This window comes from Coturnix japonica, chromosome 1 (assembly GCF_001577835.2).
Source record: "Coturnix japonica isolate 7356 chromosome 1, Coturnix japonica 2.1, whole genome shotgun sequence".
Classification (NCBI taxonomy): domain Eukaryota; kingdom Metazoa; phylum Chordata; class Aves; order Galliformes; family Phasianidae; genus Coturnix; species Coturnix japonica.
In genome coordinates this window covers 152,125,649-152,140,469 of record NC_029516.1, presented here as the reverse complement: position 1 = coordinate 152,140,469, position 14,821 = coordinate 152,125,649, and the positions used below count along the sequence as shown (strand labels likewise).

Genomic DNA, 14,821 nt, shown 5'->3' with positions numbered 1-14,821 from the left:
AGTTCTTCAGTATTGCAGTGGCAAAATCTGTTCAGTTTTTCCTCCAAGATGCAAGATGTTTAGCACCACAACTACAGCAAAGACTAGTTTTTTCCAGACAGGTCTAATTTTTCTTCCATTACTTGAAGGGAGCATATAAACAGGAGTGGGACTGACTGTTGATAATGATTGGACAAGAGGGGGGGGATGGTTTCGAACTGAGACGGGGAGGTTTAGGTTAGAGATTAGGAGGAAGTTTTTCACTCAGAAGGTGGTGACGCACTACAGCATGTTGCCCAAGGAGGCTGTGGATGCCCCATCCCTGCAGGCATTCAAGGCCAGGCTGGATGTGGCTCTGGGCAGCCTGGTCTGGTGGTTGGTGACCCTGCACATAGCAGGGAGGTTGAAACTGTAGGATCGTTGTGGTCCTTTTCAACCCAGGCCATTCTAGGATTACTGTAGTTCGTATAAAGTAATAACATTGAAGGGGACTTAATATTTTTGCAAGCAAGAATGTTTAATAAATACATACATAATGTAGCCTTTAATTTCATCTGAGAGAAGTTCACCATAGGAGGAGTGGAAGGTGGTATTTGACTAGCATTTATTATAGAGGATTTGTAACTCTTCCTATGAAGAGTACTGAACCTGTAAAAGAAAACAGTGTTAAAACTGGGACCAAGTTTTCAACATGTGGTACAATTTCAGTACTTGAATTAAGCATTGAAGTAGCAGATTTGAAGTTCTTTATTATATGTAAAAACTGATTGTGCAGCTACATGCTTGTCTTAGGGTAATCAGAGCATTACTGCATTGAGGATAGGGATTGTTTCCAAACAGCAACCCAACCAGAGAGTTGCCCAGGACGCATCCTAAAGAATCACTTCTGAACAGAGTAATACGACTCTGCCGTTTTCCCAATGAAAAACTTCATTTACTGTGTCAGAACAAAGACAAACAAGGGCTGTGTTTTTGGGTTTCCCTTCTTTCTTTTTTTTTTTTTTTTTTCCATTGGAAATATTAAATGTACTTTGAGTTTTGAGTTGCAGTCATGTCAGAATCCCATTGTACAGCTGCATTTCCTTTTCATGCAATTCACCATATACTGTAAACTGAGCAGATTTATTCCTTAGAGTTACTGTTTGGTCTTAATCCTGAGGAGTCTACAGCTCAGATTTCATTGGTCAGATTTGCTTCAGTGCCTTTTTTCCTATTTCTTTTTTGCCCTTGCTTAATACTTATGCTTTGATTAACCAGAATCTGTAGAGCTGAGTTTTAATTACGTGGGTATTTACGGGCGGTGAACGTAATTATCTGCTACAAACAATTAAGGAGAACAGCTTCCTCATGTCTTTTTAGGCAAGTCCCCAAACAGTGTTTTACTGAACCCTGACAGTGATTGCAAAGGTGAATGCACAAATTGTAGGCTTTTCTGTTGAGCTTTTGTCTCAGTCCTTTAGTGACATCCAGTGAAAGTCCATGGCTTTTGAGAACCTGAATGTTTCATGAGAATGTGAAGCAGGGGAGCACCTTCTCCTCAAAGGTGTTGGAGTTTGGTACAAGAGAAGAGAAACTTATGTACATTTGGAACTGTAGCTCGGTTGGAGGCTGTTGGTTTGCTGAACTGCTGAGCTATGCCTTTCCTGGCTTGGCTCTCCTTCTTTTATTATTATGTATTTTAAAGGAAATTAAGCTATTCCTTATGTATGCTTTAAAATCTAAACCCACTGTTCCTGGCTGTTGAAACGTCCTGGACTGAAGATGCACAACAAGCGTCTTACCAATTTGAGTGCTACTTGAGAATGGTTCTGCTGCTGAATCAGAGAGCGTGCGTACCTGTGTTGGCTTGTCGCAGGAAAAAAGTGAAAGGTCGGTCTGCTTTGAAAACAGGTGTTCGAGATCTTTTCAGTAGTACCATTGCTGCCATGCAATTAAGAAGATATTAGTAAAATGCATTGATTTTTCTATTCCATTTTCTATTCTGTGCCCTCAAAACTCACCATACCAAATCACAGAATCACACAGAATGACCCGGGTTGGAAGGGACCTCAAGGATCATGTAGTTCCAACCCCCCTGCCTGGCAGGGCCACCAAACATACACCTTTACTAGATCAGGTTGCCCAGGGCCCCGTCCAACCTGATCTTGAACACCTCCAAGGACGGGGCATCCACAACCTCCCTGGGCAGCCTGTTCCAGGGCCTAACCACTCTCCTAGTGAAGAACAAGGAGATCCCAGAACTAGAATCCCAGAGCCCAAGCTGTGACTCTAAGGATAAACAAGTGATTTTGTCCTGTAGGCGCAAATGTAATCCCCTCTTCTAAATGGGAAGCAGCAAATAAGTACTTAAATCTTCCTGAAATTAGAGCTCATAGCTAAGACTGAGTATCTTTAAAGAGCTGCATGGGGGTGGTTAAATGGTCTCTAAAGTTATGATGGCTTAGGAGCAATTATAAGCCATGTTCAAATCAATTGTGCCTTGCAGCTATGTAGTATTGGCTATATTGACAAAACTGAAAACTTGGATAATTGTAACAAGCAGTTAAAACAACAGAATTCAATTGAAAATTTGAGTAAGACTCAATAAAGTGAATTTGAGTGGCACTACTTCAGTGCTCCTAAAAAAAAACAACAACAAAATGACTTCAAAGCCGCGTGTGTGTGTCTGGATGCAGAGCTTTTAATGTACAGCAATGAACATAATCAGACATTTGTAAACCAGCTTCTTAGCTTGGTCTGATGAGAATTCATGGAAGTTCTGGCACTGGTTTTAGTGGAGTAAAGGTGTGATGCTCTCTGACTGCTATTAACCTTAGAATCAAAGAAGGGTTAGAAGGGACCTCAAGGATCATCCAGTTCCACCCCCTGCCATGGGCAGGGCTGCCACCCACCGGCTCAGAGGGGGGACCACTAAGATGATCAGAGAGTCAACCAGACCAAACTTTCACATCGTGAATTTCCAAGGTACCAATGGGACTGCCTCCAGAAACAAACCCTACCATGATTTAGGAGGTGCAGATGAACAGAGAGTAACCTCCTTTGGTTTCTGGGATACGAACAAAGAAATTGGTTTTGGGCGGTGCTGTGTGGAGCCAGGAGTTGGACGCAGTGAACCTTGTGGGTACGATACAGCTCAGGATTTTCTATTATTCTATTTAACCAACAGAAAAAGTGGTTTATTTTGTTAAACTGGATTTTTCCTGTGCTGGTAAAGTTGGATTTCATCCAAGCTTTTGTGTGCTGGTCTAACATCAACCACGGAATGGAAGGAGGTTTGAAAGTTCCTACGAGCAACTACTAAGGTGAAATAGAAATATTAAATACAAATGTTTGCATTTGGAGTGGGTGTGCTTCTAAATGCTGACATGCTTTGGAGAAACAGTTTTGTGATGAGCAGTTGTTGCTGTTGTGACAGTCTCCAGGAGTGAAAAGTAACACTTGTATGTATGATTTACCTGTAGCTCCTGACGCCTTGGTGCCATCCTCTGTTACTTCAATCTTTGCTTTGTGAATAGCTTCTGAAATATAAAGGCCAGCTTGCTCTGCAAAACAAACCGACCCAACAGGTGAATATTCATAGCATTCTCATGCATTTTATTGTGAATACTATTTTTATTTCGTTAATTTATAATGCTTTTACCTTTTATATTTGTTTGTTTTGTTTTCTCCTGCAGGTTCTAAGGATCTTAGGCTGAACCTAAACTGTGCTGAAGGTGAGCTGTGCCAGAGGATTTTACATGCATGTGTCTGGTAGGGATAAATACAGACAGTCCAAACATCTGAGCCAGGTCTATGTCAAGAACATCATAGCTCAGCCCATAGCTGGAATAATAGGGCTGTGGGGTGTTTTGATCAGCATTCTCCAAGTGCAGGGAAACTGGAGAGTAAGTTAAAACCCCTGTGTGTGTCTCGTATCTTTCTGCCTGGAAATGTTCTCTGTTACATGTTCCGGTTGCAGAAGAACATCACTTGACACCATATGGAAACATCTTTAGAGTGAGACAACGCATGAGGAAGGCAACATCAGGTTATTTTACTCTTGTGAAGACAGCAGATCTTTATTGCTGATGGAGAGAGACAAGGACTTCCAGATCATGAGTAGAAACACACAAATTTGTGTGCCTCTTTGATTAGGAAGACTTTCATGGAACCTTAAGTCATTGCTGCGAATGCTCTTTTCTCTCATTTATACCTTCATTTATTTGTTCTTTATTCTATATTCTTTATTCTATTCCCACCATTTGGACAGTGGTGTGTTGAATGCATGTGCCTTAATATCTCTTCCAGAATAATCTACTCCATGATCTTCCCAGACATAGAGGTGAGGCTCTCTGGCCTCTAGTTCCCTGGGTCCTTCTTCCTTCCTTTCTTAAAAATGGGAGTGATGTTTCCCTTTTTCCAGTCACTGGGGACTTTGCCTGACAGCCATGACTTTTCAAATACGATGGAGAACATCTTGGCAGCCACATCAGGACCATCAGGCCTTAGGACCCTGGGTTGCATGTCATCCAGCCTCATGGTCTTGAACACATTCAGCATTATGAGGCAGACTCAGTCTTGCTCTGCTCTTACAATGGGAGGGATTTTGCTTCCCACTCCCTTCTCCACATACACACACATAGAAGTTCAGGTGTGAGAAGCCTGACTCAGCCTCTTCTACCCAATGTATCTAAAGAATCCCTTGTGTTTTTTGTGTCCCTCCTGATGTTCAATACCATCTGTGCCTTAGCTTTCCTAGTCCTATTCCTGCAAATTTGGACAATGTCCCTATATTTTTCCCAGGCAACCAATGCTAATAGAATTATCAGTAATAAAGTAGATCATTTGAATGGGAATTTTGTTTTGGAGTTCACAGAGAAAGTAGTAAAATCAACACAGAACACCTGAGTCTACTGAATCTCTTCATTGTTATCTAAGAATCTATACATGTTGGGTCAATGATCACTTTGTATTCAGTCAAGCCTCTTACCTGAAATGCCTTTAAAATTAGCAGTGATGGGATCAAATGCATCTCTAATTCCCAAGGCAGAAAAAACTGTCTTTAGATCAAAAAGGCTTTGAATACTAAACCTGAAATTAAGATGAGAGATGTGATTTAAATTCAGGATTCATACTTTCATAGAGCTAAAAGGTGGAACATGCAATTTGTTTCAAGCCTTCGCACTTCATCTATTTCAGTGTGAGTCCAATGATTTCTACTTGATTAAGCACACTTCCCAGAGAAGCAACTGCTCTTCACTTGAAGGCTTTAACAGCAAGAAGCCCTCACCTCTCTCTGTTGTAATTATGCTGCCTCTTGGTCTTCTTGACATGTGAACTTTGCGTATTCCTGAACGTGCTCTCTTTAGCATTCTATCTGGCTGTAGCAAAAGGGCTCTTGGAATTGTTTCCAGAAATGATGTTGGAAGGGATGAGTATTAATGTACAAATTGTTGTTCACATGGAGAATGTATTGTGAGAGATGTTTTATAATCTGTTTCTGTCCTACAGGCTGTGCGTGTCATTGACATCACATGTAATTGTGGCAACAGGAGTAGTGAAGTCATCTTAGAGGAACAGAATTGCTTACCTAGGTAGAAAAATGTCCATCTTTGTCCTCTTTAAGCTGCTGGACCAGAGTGCTATGGTTTTGGCAGAAAGGTGAGACTCAATCTGGGACAAAGGCGTTCTTTTGTGGCTGGGAAGCACTATGAACATGCTGAGTTTCTCCCCCAGGTAGGGCAACTCAACGACACTGAAAGCATCCTGAGTTGTTGTCTGGAACTGACCTGTATTTAGGTGAATATAGATCTTATGTCATCATTAAAGTGAAAAAGAAAACAATGGTCAGACCTCAAAAAAAAACAAGTGTGGGGAAGCAGATGGTTCAGAACACCAGTGATGGAGTGCAATGGGTTGTCTCTGATGCATGGGCTCAGCTTGGGCCACCTATACGTCGCCACACATTGGCCCACAGTATCAGAGGAAGATATTGGTGTTATGTCAGTAGAGGTCAAACCTTCCCACCAATATCCTGTGTGGTGACTATGCTGAAAAAATGAGTATCCTATTTAATTAACCGAAACCTTCTTTTCCTTCTGTTTCCTTCTCTACTACCATTAAGAATGAGTTTTAATCTTATTTCAGGAGACCAACAGCTACATTAGATGGTAAAGTAGTTGGGCATATATTATATACCCAGTGTATTCATTATGAAAACTGAAAAACCTATCAAAATCAGATGAAACTTTTAAAAAACAGTCTCAGAGGTACAAACTGTTTGGCTTCCAACCCTGTAATTTCAGGAACACACAGAAATCATTGCCAGAGAAAGAGTTAAACACAAGTTACGAGCAAATGACTTATTATTACCATTGCTGCAGGCCAGATTTCCTACTCCCTTTTCAGCCAGCTGTAGTAGTTGTGTCTTGTAGGGTAGACACTCATGCTTTTTGAGCCAGTGTTTATAACTAGTGGAATATAGTTAACTGTTGTTCAACATACCTAAATATCTGCTCATAAACACAGAGACACAGGATATCTTAAATGTTTTGTGTAAAATGTTTGCTAAGCTTTGCAAATCTGGGTTAGGTGGCATTCATTGCATGCCAGTAGCCCTGCTAGAACCTAAAAATGTTAGATCCTTAGATCAGCCCTCCCAGCATGCATTACTGAGAGGGAATTGCACTGGTAAAACCATCCCCCAGCACATGGGTTATTTTGCTGGAAAAAAAAAACCAAATCTCTTCTGGTTTGTGAGCAGAAAGGATTTGTGTTTGTTCTGCACAGGATGGGGGTGGTTTAATTCATGGGCATACTGATGTTTTGGAGTCTGTTATGTCTACAGAGGTTATACAGACCTTATTTGTTAATTAAAAATAAAAATAAAGACTTAGAATGATTGACTTGGGATGTTTTGCCTTCCTTGGTTGAACTGATTTTGAGCATCCCATAAGGATGGTACGCAGCTAAATTAGTATTCAAATCTAGTTAACAAATTGCTTGGAAAAAAAGAACATGTAATATAGCTGCAGTATCTAACAGGCTTGCACAAATAGTAGTCTTGGCACTTTCTTAGCATCACTGTTAGTTCTCAGGATCTTCCATGGCTTAACTTTCTTGATCTTTGTTTTGGATCCTGGTGGTGGACAGCTGCAATCATGTTGATAATGAAGAAAACTTAGCTCAGGTCTCTGTTTTGTTGTAGTAAGCCTGTCTTGAGGCCCTGGAGCATGACCAGGGAAGGACAACAAAGCTGTGAAGGGTCTGGAGCACAAGCCCTGTGGGGAGCAGCTGGGGGAACTGGGATTGTTCAGTCTGGAGAAAAGGAGGCTCAGGGGAGTCCTTATCACTATAACTACTTGAAAGGAGGTTGTGGTGAGGTGGGGGAACCAGGGAAAAAGTTAGGTTGGATATTAGGACAAATCTGTGCTCAGAAAGAGTGGTGAAGAGTGTTTCCCCTGCAGTGAGCTGGGGATACAAAATCACCCAGAGCTGAATGACCATGAGCTGATGTAGTAGTTTACAGAGAGTGAAGAGGCACTGGGTTTTGGAAAAGGAAATTCTGCACTCTGAACTGAAGTTAATTCCCTTCTAAAAGAGACGAATGCACCAGAGGAACGGGAGCTCTCCAAGCCAGAGGTGTGAGTGTGTTCAGGAATGGGTGATCCTATCAGGGGAATTAAGTGTGCTGGATACACCACAGGTTTTCTTGAAGAGGAAACACCACAGGCAAAGCCACAGCAATACAGGCAAACTTGCAAAGTGGAAGAAAATGATTCCTTAGACAGGTGGGTTCCGAGATAAAGAGTTGTAGAAATAATGAATGGCCAATGGCCTGCTTGATGTGACCAGAAAAGGAAACAGCTTTAGCTGTGGAAACAAGAGAAAAAGGAAGAAAAAATGGTGCAGCTGAACACTGAATTCTTTTTATTTAATTTCAAATTTATCTCCAATTATTTGCTGGAAATAATGGGAAAGGATTAGCTTGATGATAAATTATTGAATAACACCAAGGTACCTAATGGGAATGAGGAAAGAACAAGAGGACTTGCAATGCCAGAGATGCAAATGAAGTTTGACCTACTTCAGAGAGACAAATCTGGGTCTTGGGTAGTTACCACTTTAGAATTCAAAGAGAATGAATGTGAAAGTTGAAAGTGTGTTAGCAAAGATTTTCCAGAAACCTGTAGAGTCAGAGTCTGCATCTCGAGGTGAGGTCTTCATTTGAAAAAGTTTAGAATATAACCTGGAGAAACAAAGGGCCAAGTCAGAGAGGGACACGGAAAGTAAGGTAAACCGCAACATCAGGCAAGTCCGGGTATCTTTTTGGTCAGGTAATTGATTTGGTAAAAAGGCACAGATCCAGCCATCTGATTTTAAGGTAAAACATTAGACACAGATTCACTATGCCACATTTAACAGGTAATATGTAGAAGTGATGGTAGCTAGAGTCAGAAATGAAAGATAGAATGCACCTGCTTGAAGAGGAGATTAAAATGAGTCAAGGTGAAAGTGGAGTTTTCATGTTGAAGAGAGTTCAAAGCATTGCCAATACTGAAGGCTTTCATCAGAGGTGGACAGTGAGGTCACCCTGATGACCAGGATGGTGGAAACCCTATAGTGCCCAAGAAGCCAACAAAAAAAGGCATGCATTTATTAAGATTTCCATGCCCTTAATTTACCTGTGACTCATCAGCTGAAAGAAAAATGGAATGTTGGGAGAACAGAACAGTTAGGGTGCAGCCTGAGTAACCACTCAATAACAGTGCATTCTAGCACAACATAGAAATTCTGAGAGCAAAATACCAAATGTGTATTTGACCCATTACAATTATGACATAAATTTCTTACTTACTTTCAAGGAAGACTAGCTTAAATTGGAAAAGTACAGTAAGGGACTCTTTAGAGAATTGGAGTATCTATTTAATGAGAAGAGTAGATGAGCCTGGCATCTTCATTTTAGCCAATTTCATTATTTACTCATAAATATGTTTAGGAATAAATATCAAAGCTGAGATAAGCTATTTAAGTTGAAAAGCATGTCTTGCACAGTACTAAGATATAAATTGGTCTTGAAGAAATTTAGACTTGGAATTAGAAAGATTTTTATCTTTCAAATTAAGGGCAGAAAGGAAAGGAGCTTTTTATATTAAAATGGGTTGTAGATTTCCTGGTAATTGAAAATTAAGCCTACAGTACGAGTTGTTGTGTCACCAGCCCATATTCTTCAAACCTTCGAAAGGAGAGTACTATCTATATGAATGTGGAATGAGAGCAGTTACCGTAGTTAACTTCAGCTGTGTGATGCATTGTGGGCACTTTCAGGGTTGAGCTCTCTGCTGTGGTAAAAGGCAAAATCTGGGTATCCATAAAGGAAAACTTCTTCAGCCACGTGCTCTTGAAATACATGGTGCTCACCACAGCGACGCGGCTGAGCGGTGATACAGCTTCTTCAGAAGGCACACTGTGCACATCCCTATCTGCAAGGGAGAGAGATTTTACTTATTTGGAGTAGCAGCCTTAATGTGTATGTTCAACATCGCATTGTGTATTAATGCCCAAATTAATACTCGTGTAATTTAAGTTGATGGGGCGGATCAGGGCTTTATTTGGTCTAATGCTTCTAAGGACTTGCTTTTTAATTTTTTTTTTCATTTACACACATTTAATTTCATTTAATTTCACTACCTTTCTTACTTATGTGGAGACCTTTTCATTTTCTATTTTGATGTCTTAACATCAGAGGCTGCCCTCCACACTCCCCCCCACAGCATGAAAGCATTCTGTGCAGCAAGCTTGGTCCCAGGGGAGTTTGGCTGCTCCTCGTTAAAACTGAGAGCACTGAAAAGGATTCCCGTTTTAAAAATTAGAGGAATAATGCCAAGGAGTTTATGGCTTGATATTGCAAACTTACAGTCAGAGATTCAGACTTATTACGGCTCCCATGAGGAATGAGCAGCAGCACAAGAGTGAGATTTCCTGGCTGTTAGTCTTAGAATCATAGAATGGCCTGGGTTAAAAAGGACCACAATGATCATGGAGTTTCAATCCCCTGCTATGTGCAGGGTCACCAACCACCAGACCAGGCTGCCCAGAGCCACATCCAGCCTGGGCTTGAATGCCTGCAGGGATGGGGCATCCACAACCTCCTTGGGCAACCTGTTCCAGTCTGTCACCACCCTCTGAGTGAAAAACTTCCTCCTAATCTCTAACCTAAACCTCCCCTGTCTCAGTTTAAAACCTTGTCCAATCACTATCAGCCCACATGGACAGTCATTCCCCCTCCTGTTTATACACTCCCTTCAAGTACTGGAAGGCCTCAGTGAGGTCTCCCCAGTGCCTTCTCCTAGTTAAGAGTCTTGGTTTGTGCAAGGTGGAGTGTGGCAAAAAAACCCCTTATTCTTTGTGAAATACATGTTCTCTAATTATTCTTATTTTACATTTATTCACATGCAATCATTCTCATGAGTTGCTATACTACCTGCGAGGTTACCGGTGATCCACCCCTGTATTAGGGCTGCGGTTTGGTTGGGGTCGGTGAAGTCAGCTTGCTGCAGGCTGCTGTTGGCCCAATGTGAGACATGTGCAGCAAAGTGAGGCGAGAGCTGCACACCAGTGTGCATGAAGAAGGAGCAAGCCAGCTGCACCACAGCACCCTGGCCAGAGTCAGCTGTTCCTTCGTACACCTTGTGCAACATATCCTGCACGCTTTGATCTGCCAGGGGAGAGAGAAGGAATAACTGCAATTATTATGTTGAAACATAAGATCTGAGGGGCTCTCAGCTCTATTGCTGGCACTACTGTCTTCTGAAAGTTAAAGTGCTTTCACAACTGAAGCAACCTTGATAAGATGGGGTATTCCTGTAGAGCACAATGACACAATGAGCACAGATAGTGCAGATATGTCAAGTGGCTGATGCAATGTCATGATCACACCTTTATGTGTGTGATAGGGCTCTTATGTTTCATCAGGGTCATTATTCATTCTCTCTCTGAGTTCTCATTGGTGAGACTGAGCACCTCCAGCAGTGACTGGCTGAGCTGCTGTTGGTACATTATGGTACAACATTTTTTGGACATACATCTCCTTTTCATGTCATCACTGGTACCACCCATCCCAGGAATAGTATCTCCCTGACTGCTCCAGCTCTGTCTGCTACTCTTGACCCTTTAGTTTTGAAGGACTCACTGATATAGTCCTGGTTAGAAATATTGCTTTTGACCCCAGGGAGACCATTATGAAATGAAGTCCTCAGTTTCCCATAGGCAGCACTGAGGGAAGGCAGATTTGGACACAAATGATTTGGGTCAGGTAACCTAGCAAGGGTTTTGGTGGGCTGGATCCATCCTTCCTCTACTGACCAGCCCGAGGCTGAGCATCAAGCCAAAGGTAAGGTCACTGTGACACTTCATCTCCCAGCCAGGTCCCTCACCTCATCAGAAGACTTCTACTACATCAGTAAAGATTTTTGCTGAGCTAAAGGGAAAGTTTCATGTCTTCATGTCTTCCTATTTCTACCACCCAAGAATCCAGTGTGTGGGTTTTCTAGCCTAGCGGCGCTCCTCTAATAACCTGCAGGGAGACTGATCACCTCTGTGAAGATTGGTATTAAAGCTTAGATCTATTACTCTTGAAGGGATAAAATATTGAACTCCTTGAACAGATGTCAAGAAAACTCACACAGTCTGAGGTGTAAAGTGCTTTTCTTGTGTGTTTTGCATCAGTGCGGGAGCATTTGGCAAGCTCTCTGGAGGACAAAAGAAATCAAAGATGGTAAATTGGAAGCAGATGTTAATGTGAGGTGTGGTATCCTGAGCTTGGAATTTCAGTCAAATCAAAGCACTTAGCTAACCGGAGTCCTGAATTCTTACTCAGAGAGCAGTTCAAAATTGCTTTAAAATACTCTACTGTGGATCAAATAAAACAGCAAGGAAAAAACATTTCTAGGTGTATTATTTTGCCTGTTCTTTTTTCAAGACATCTCTTTAAACACCGCTTTTCTTAGTATTAGAATAAAGGTGAACCAATATTCCAAATGTTAAAAGAAGATTACGGGTGCACGTAAGAGCTGTGAATAGTGAATGAACCATCAATGTTTTCATTGTTTTTAGTCTGCCAAGATTTTAACCACATCCTTCGTTATTGTGAGAGAAGGACCAACTAAAACATGAATGCAAATATCTAGTGGAAAAACAGAATATCATGGAATCATAGAATGGCCTGGGTTGAAAAGGACCACAGGGATCATCCACTTTCAACCCCTGCTATGTGCAGGGTCGTCACCCTACAGACCAGGCTGCCCAGAGCCACATCCAGCCTGGCCTTGAATGCCTGCAGGGATGGGGCATCCACAACCTCCTTGGTCAACCTGTTCCAGTGCGTCACCACCCTCTGAGTGAAAAACTTCCTCCTAATCTCTAACCTAAACCACCCTCTGTATATGTATATATGAGCAATTTGCTTTTACTTATCTGAAATCTGGGCTAAGTACTTATTTATTAGTTGTAAACCTTTGGAGGACATGATATCTTTCTCCCCCACTATAAATGTGATATCTTGGATAATAAAAATAGACCCTGTTCTACTTTTTTCTCACATTCATACATTAATGTTGCTAAAAGCCTCGATGCACAGGGCTAATGCCTTAAACTGAAGTAGACAGAAATTAAAGTAGAGATAAAAAATGTGGTTGATATTCTTTGACACATGAGAAGAATGAGGACAGTGCAAAAGAGCCACCCGGTCATTAATAACATCTATACTTCTCTTAGTTGTATCTTGTGTGGAGATTTGTGCCTAAATTTTAATGTGCAATATTCTTCTAACTTAATATTCTTTCCTTAATGATTGAATCCTTATGCAACAAAAAGCACAGCAGTTGCTGAGGTAAAATCCCTGCCTGAACTAATGCTGTTTAAAATCATCCTACTGAATTTACAGAAAGTAAATCAACCGGAGTTGGTTCATACTGCTATATTGGTTTTGAATATCAATGATATAGAGAATGGCATTGATGACTAAGGTAGGTTACAGCACAGGTAATTAAGGTAGGTTTTATCTTTAGTCTTTGTATGGAGTTACCTTCTCTAGGAGCAGCTGTGCTTCAGTAAAAGAGTAAGCAGTACTTGGAAAGAAGGAATAATATAGTGCGTATACCTTCTACTGAGCGTCCTTTGTCCCACTGACACCTGCCTATCTAATCTGGAGAAAACACTCCCAAATTACATTTTTTTGCAGAATAAAAATAGTTCATTAGACATGAGTACATGTCATCCCCTTAGTAAGACTTTCCTGCAAAATGTAGGAAAATAAGTATTATTTTAATGCAGTACGTTACCATGGATGTTGTATCCTAGGGCATTCTGCAGCTCTGTGAAGGTATTTCCTTGAGCTCCAAACTGCAGCAGCTCCAAAGAAATGGCCACGCTTGCAGGGGAAATGACCAGGTTGGTTCTGTTTTCTGCTTCAGAAGCGTGGCGGTAGAGATTGATTGCAAATTCAGTCTTCAGGTCCTTCAGCTCATCATAGGAGATGCAGTTGCCCTTGGCTAAGCACCAAGTAAGGATGAGTGCAAAGGAGACAGTGGGCAACATGAAGGTGAGTTGGGAATGCACTCCACCAGATAATCATACCTGCAATTAATAACAGAGGTACTTAGACAATTAATGATAACATGTAAAGCATCAGTCAATATCTAGCCAGTAGATGTTGCCATTAAAAGATAAGGTGTAGGGACGCACTGACTGTTGTTGGCTAACAAGAATCAAGCTTTTCCAGTATGCTGTACCCATACAGGATGTTTGGTCAGTGCAGTGCATGGAGACACAGTGCTCCTCTATTAATAAAACAGTGATCTGCACTGTGAAGGGACACCTTGGTGAAAGCTCTGTGTTCTCCACACTGCTCAGCACCCCCAGCTCCTTTCTATCCCCAGCACTTCCAGCACTCCCCGAATCATAGACTCATAGAATTACCCAGGTTGGAAAAGACCTTGAAGATCAAGTCCAACCGCAGCCTAACCATAGTACCCTAACTCTAACAACCCTCCGCTAAATCAAATCCCTGAGCACCACATCCAAACAGCTCATAAACACATCCAGAGGAAAACACATCCGAAGGAAGCCCACCCGTCAGCAGGTGCAGGTGTTCAGCTGAAGTCTGCAGCCTGGAGGTTCCATCCATGTTTGCAAAAGGCTGCCTTCAAATTTCCCACCCAGACATACCTCCTATGCAGTTCATACTATGGAATAAAACGTTGCATTTGCAAAGGGCTTTAGTGCCCGCAGCACAAACTCATTGCTATGTTATGTTCTGGGAAATGAAGATTTTGTTCACGTTATATTAAGAGACACTTAGATTCGTATTTTAAAGGAAAAACATTAAAGCCACAAAATAGCTTCTTTCTCGTTGCCGAATTTCACCTTTTGAACAACGTATGCAAATACATTTAAGAAAATGCTGCACCTTCTTTCACTTGAGGATTTCCTACAAATCTTTCTCTGTGCCCTTTGCTCTAGAGAGCACCTCTAATTCTTTGCAGTTACTCACAGTTAGCTCTGTTAAATTGTCTTGCCTTTCTGAGTCCTTCTGGGTGTCTGAATTGAAGCTGTCTATGGACGCCTTGTCTCCTTCTTTAATAGGTAGTGGAGTAAAGACTAAGTCATGAGACTGCATTTAAAGGGATAGTCAGTGATCAGAGTCTCTGTCGGCGATGTCTGTACCACTCTGTCCAAATTCCTGTAGGCTACAAGCTCTATGGAGAGCCAGGCAAAGCAGCATGCCACTGACCAGCAAATCCAAGGCAAGGAACAAAAAGGTTCACATGGAGATAGAGCCGGCAACTGCCTTCCAAGCGCTGCC

General features: G+C 41.6%; 1 protein-coding gene across 1 annotated transcript; it reads right to left on the bottom strand.

Annotated features, from left to right (window-relative positions):
• Positions 1-475: 475 nt before the first annotated feature.
• SERPINE3 (serpin family E member 3) lies at positions 476-14,821 on the bottom strand. The gene is made up of 9 exons (XM_015851858.2): positions 14,510-14,821; positions 13,299-13,593; positions 10,442-10,675; positions 9,243-9,440; positions 5,549-5,747; positions 4,949-5,049; positions 3,435-3,521; positions 1,816-1,899; positions 476-627 (listed from the first exon to the last, which is right to left on the bottom strand). The coding sequence occupies exons 2-9, from the start codon at positions 13,552-13,554 to the stop codon at positions 587-589; spliced, it is 1,200 nt and encodes a 399-aa protein (XP_015707344.1). The 5' UTR covers positions 13,555-13,593; positions 14,510-14,821; the 3' UTR covers positions 476-586.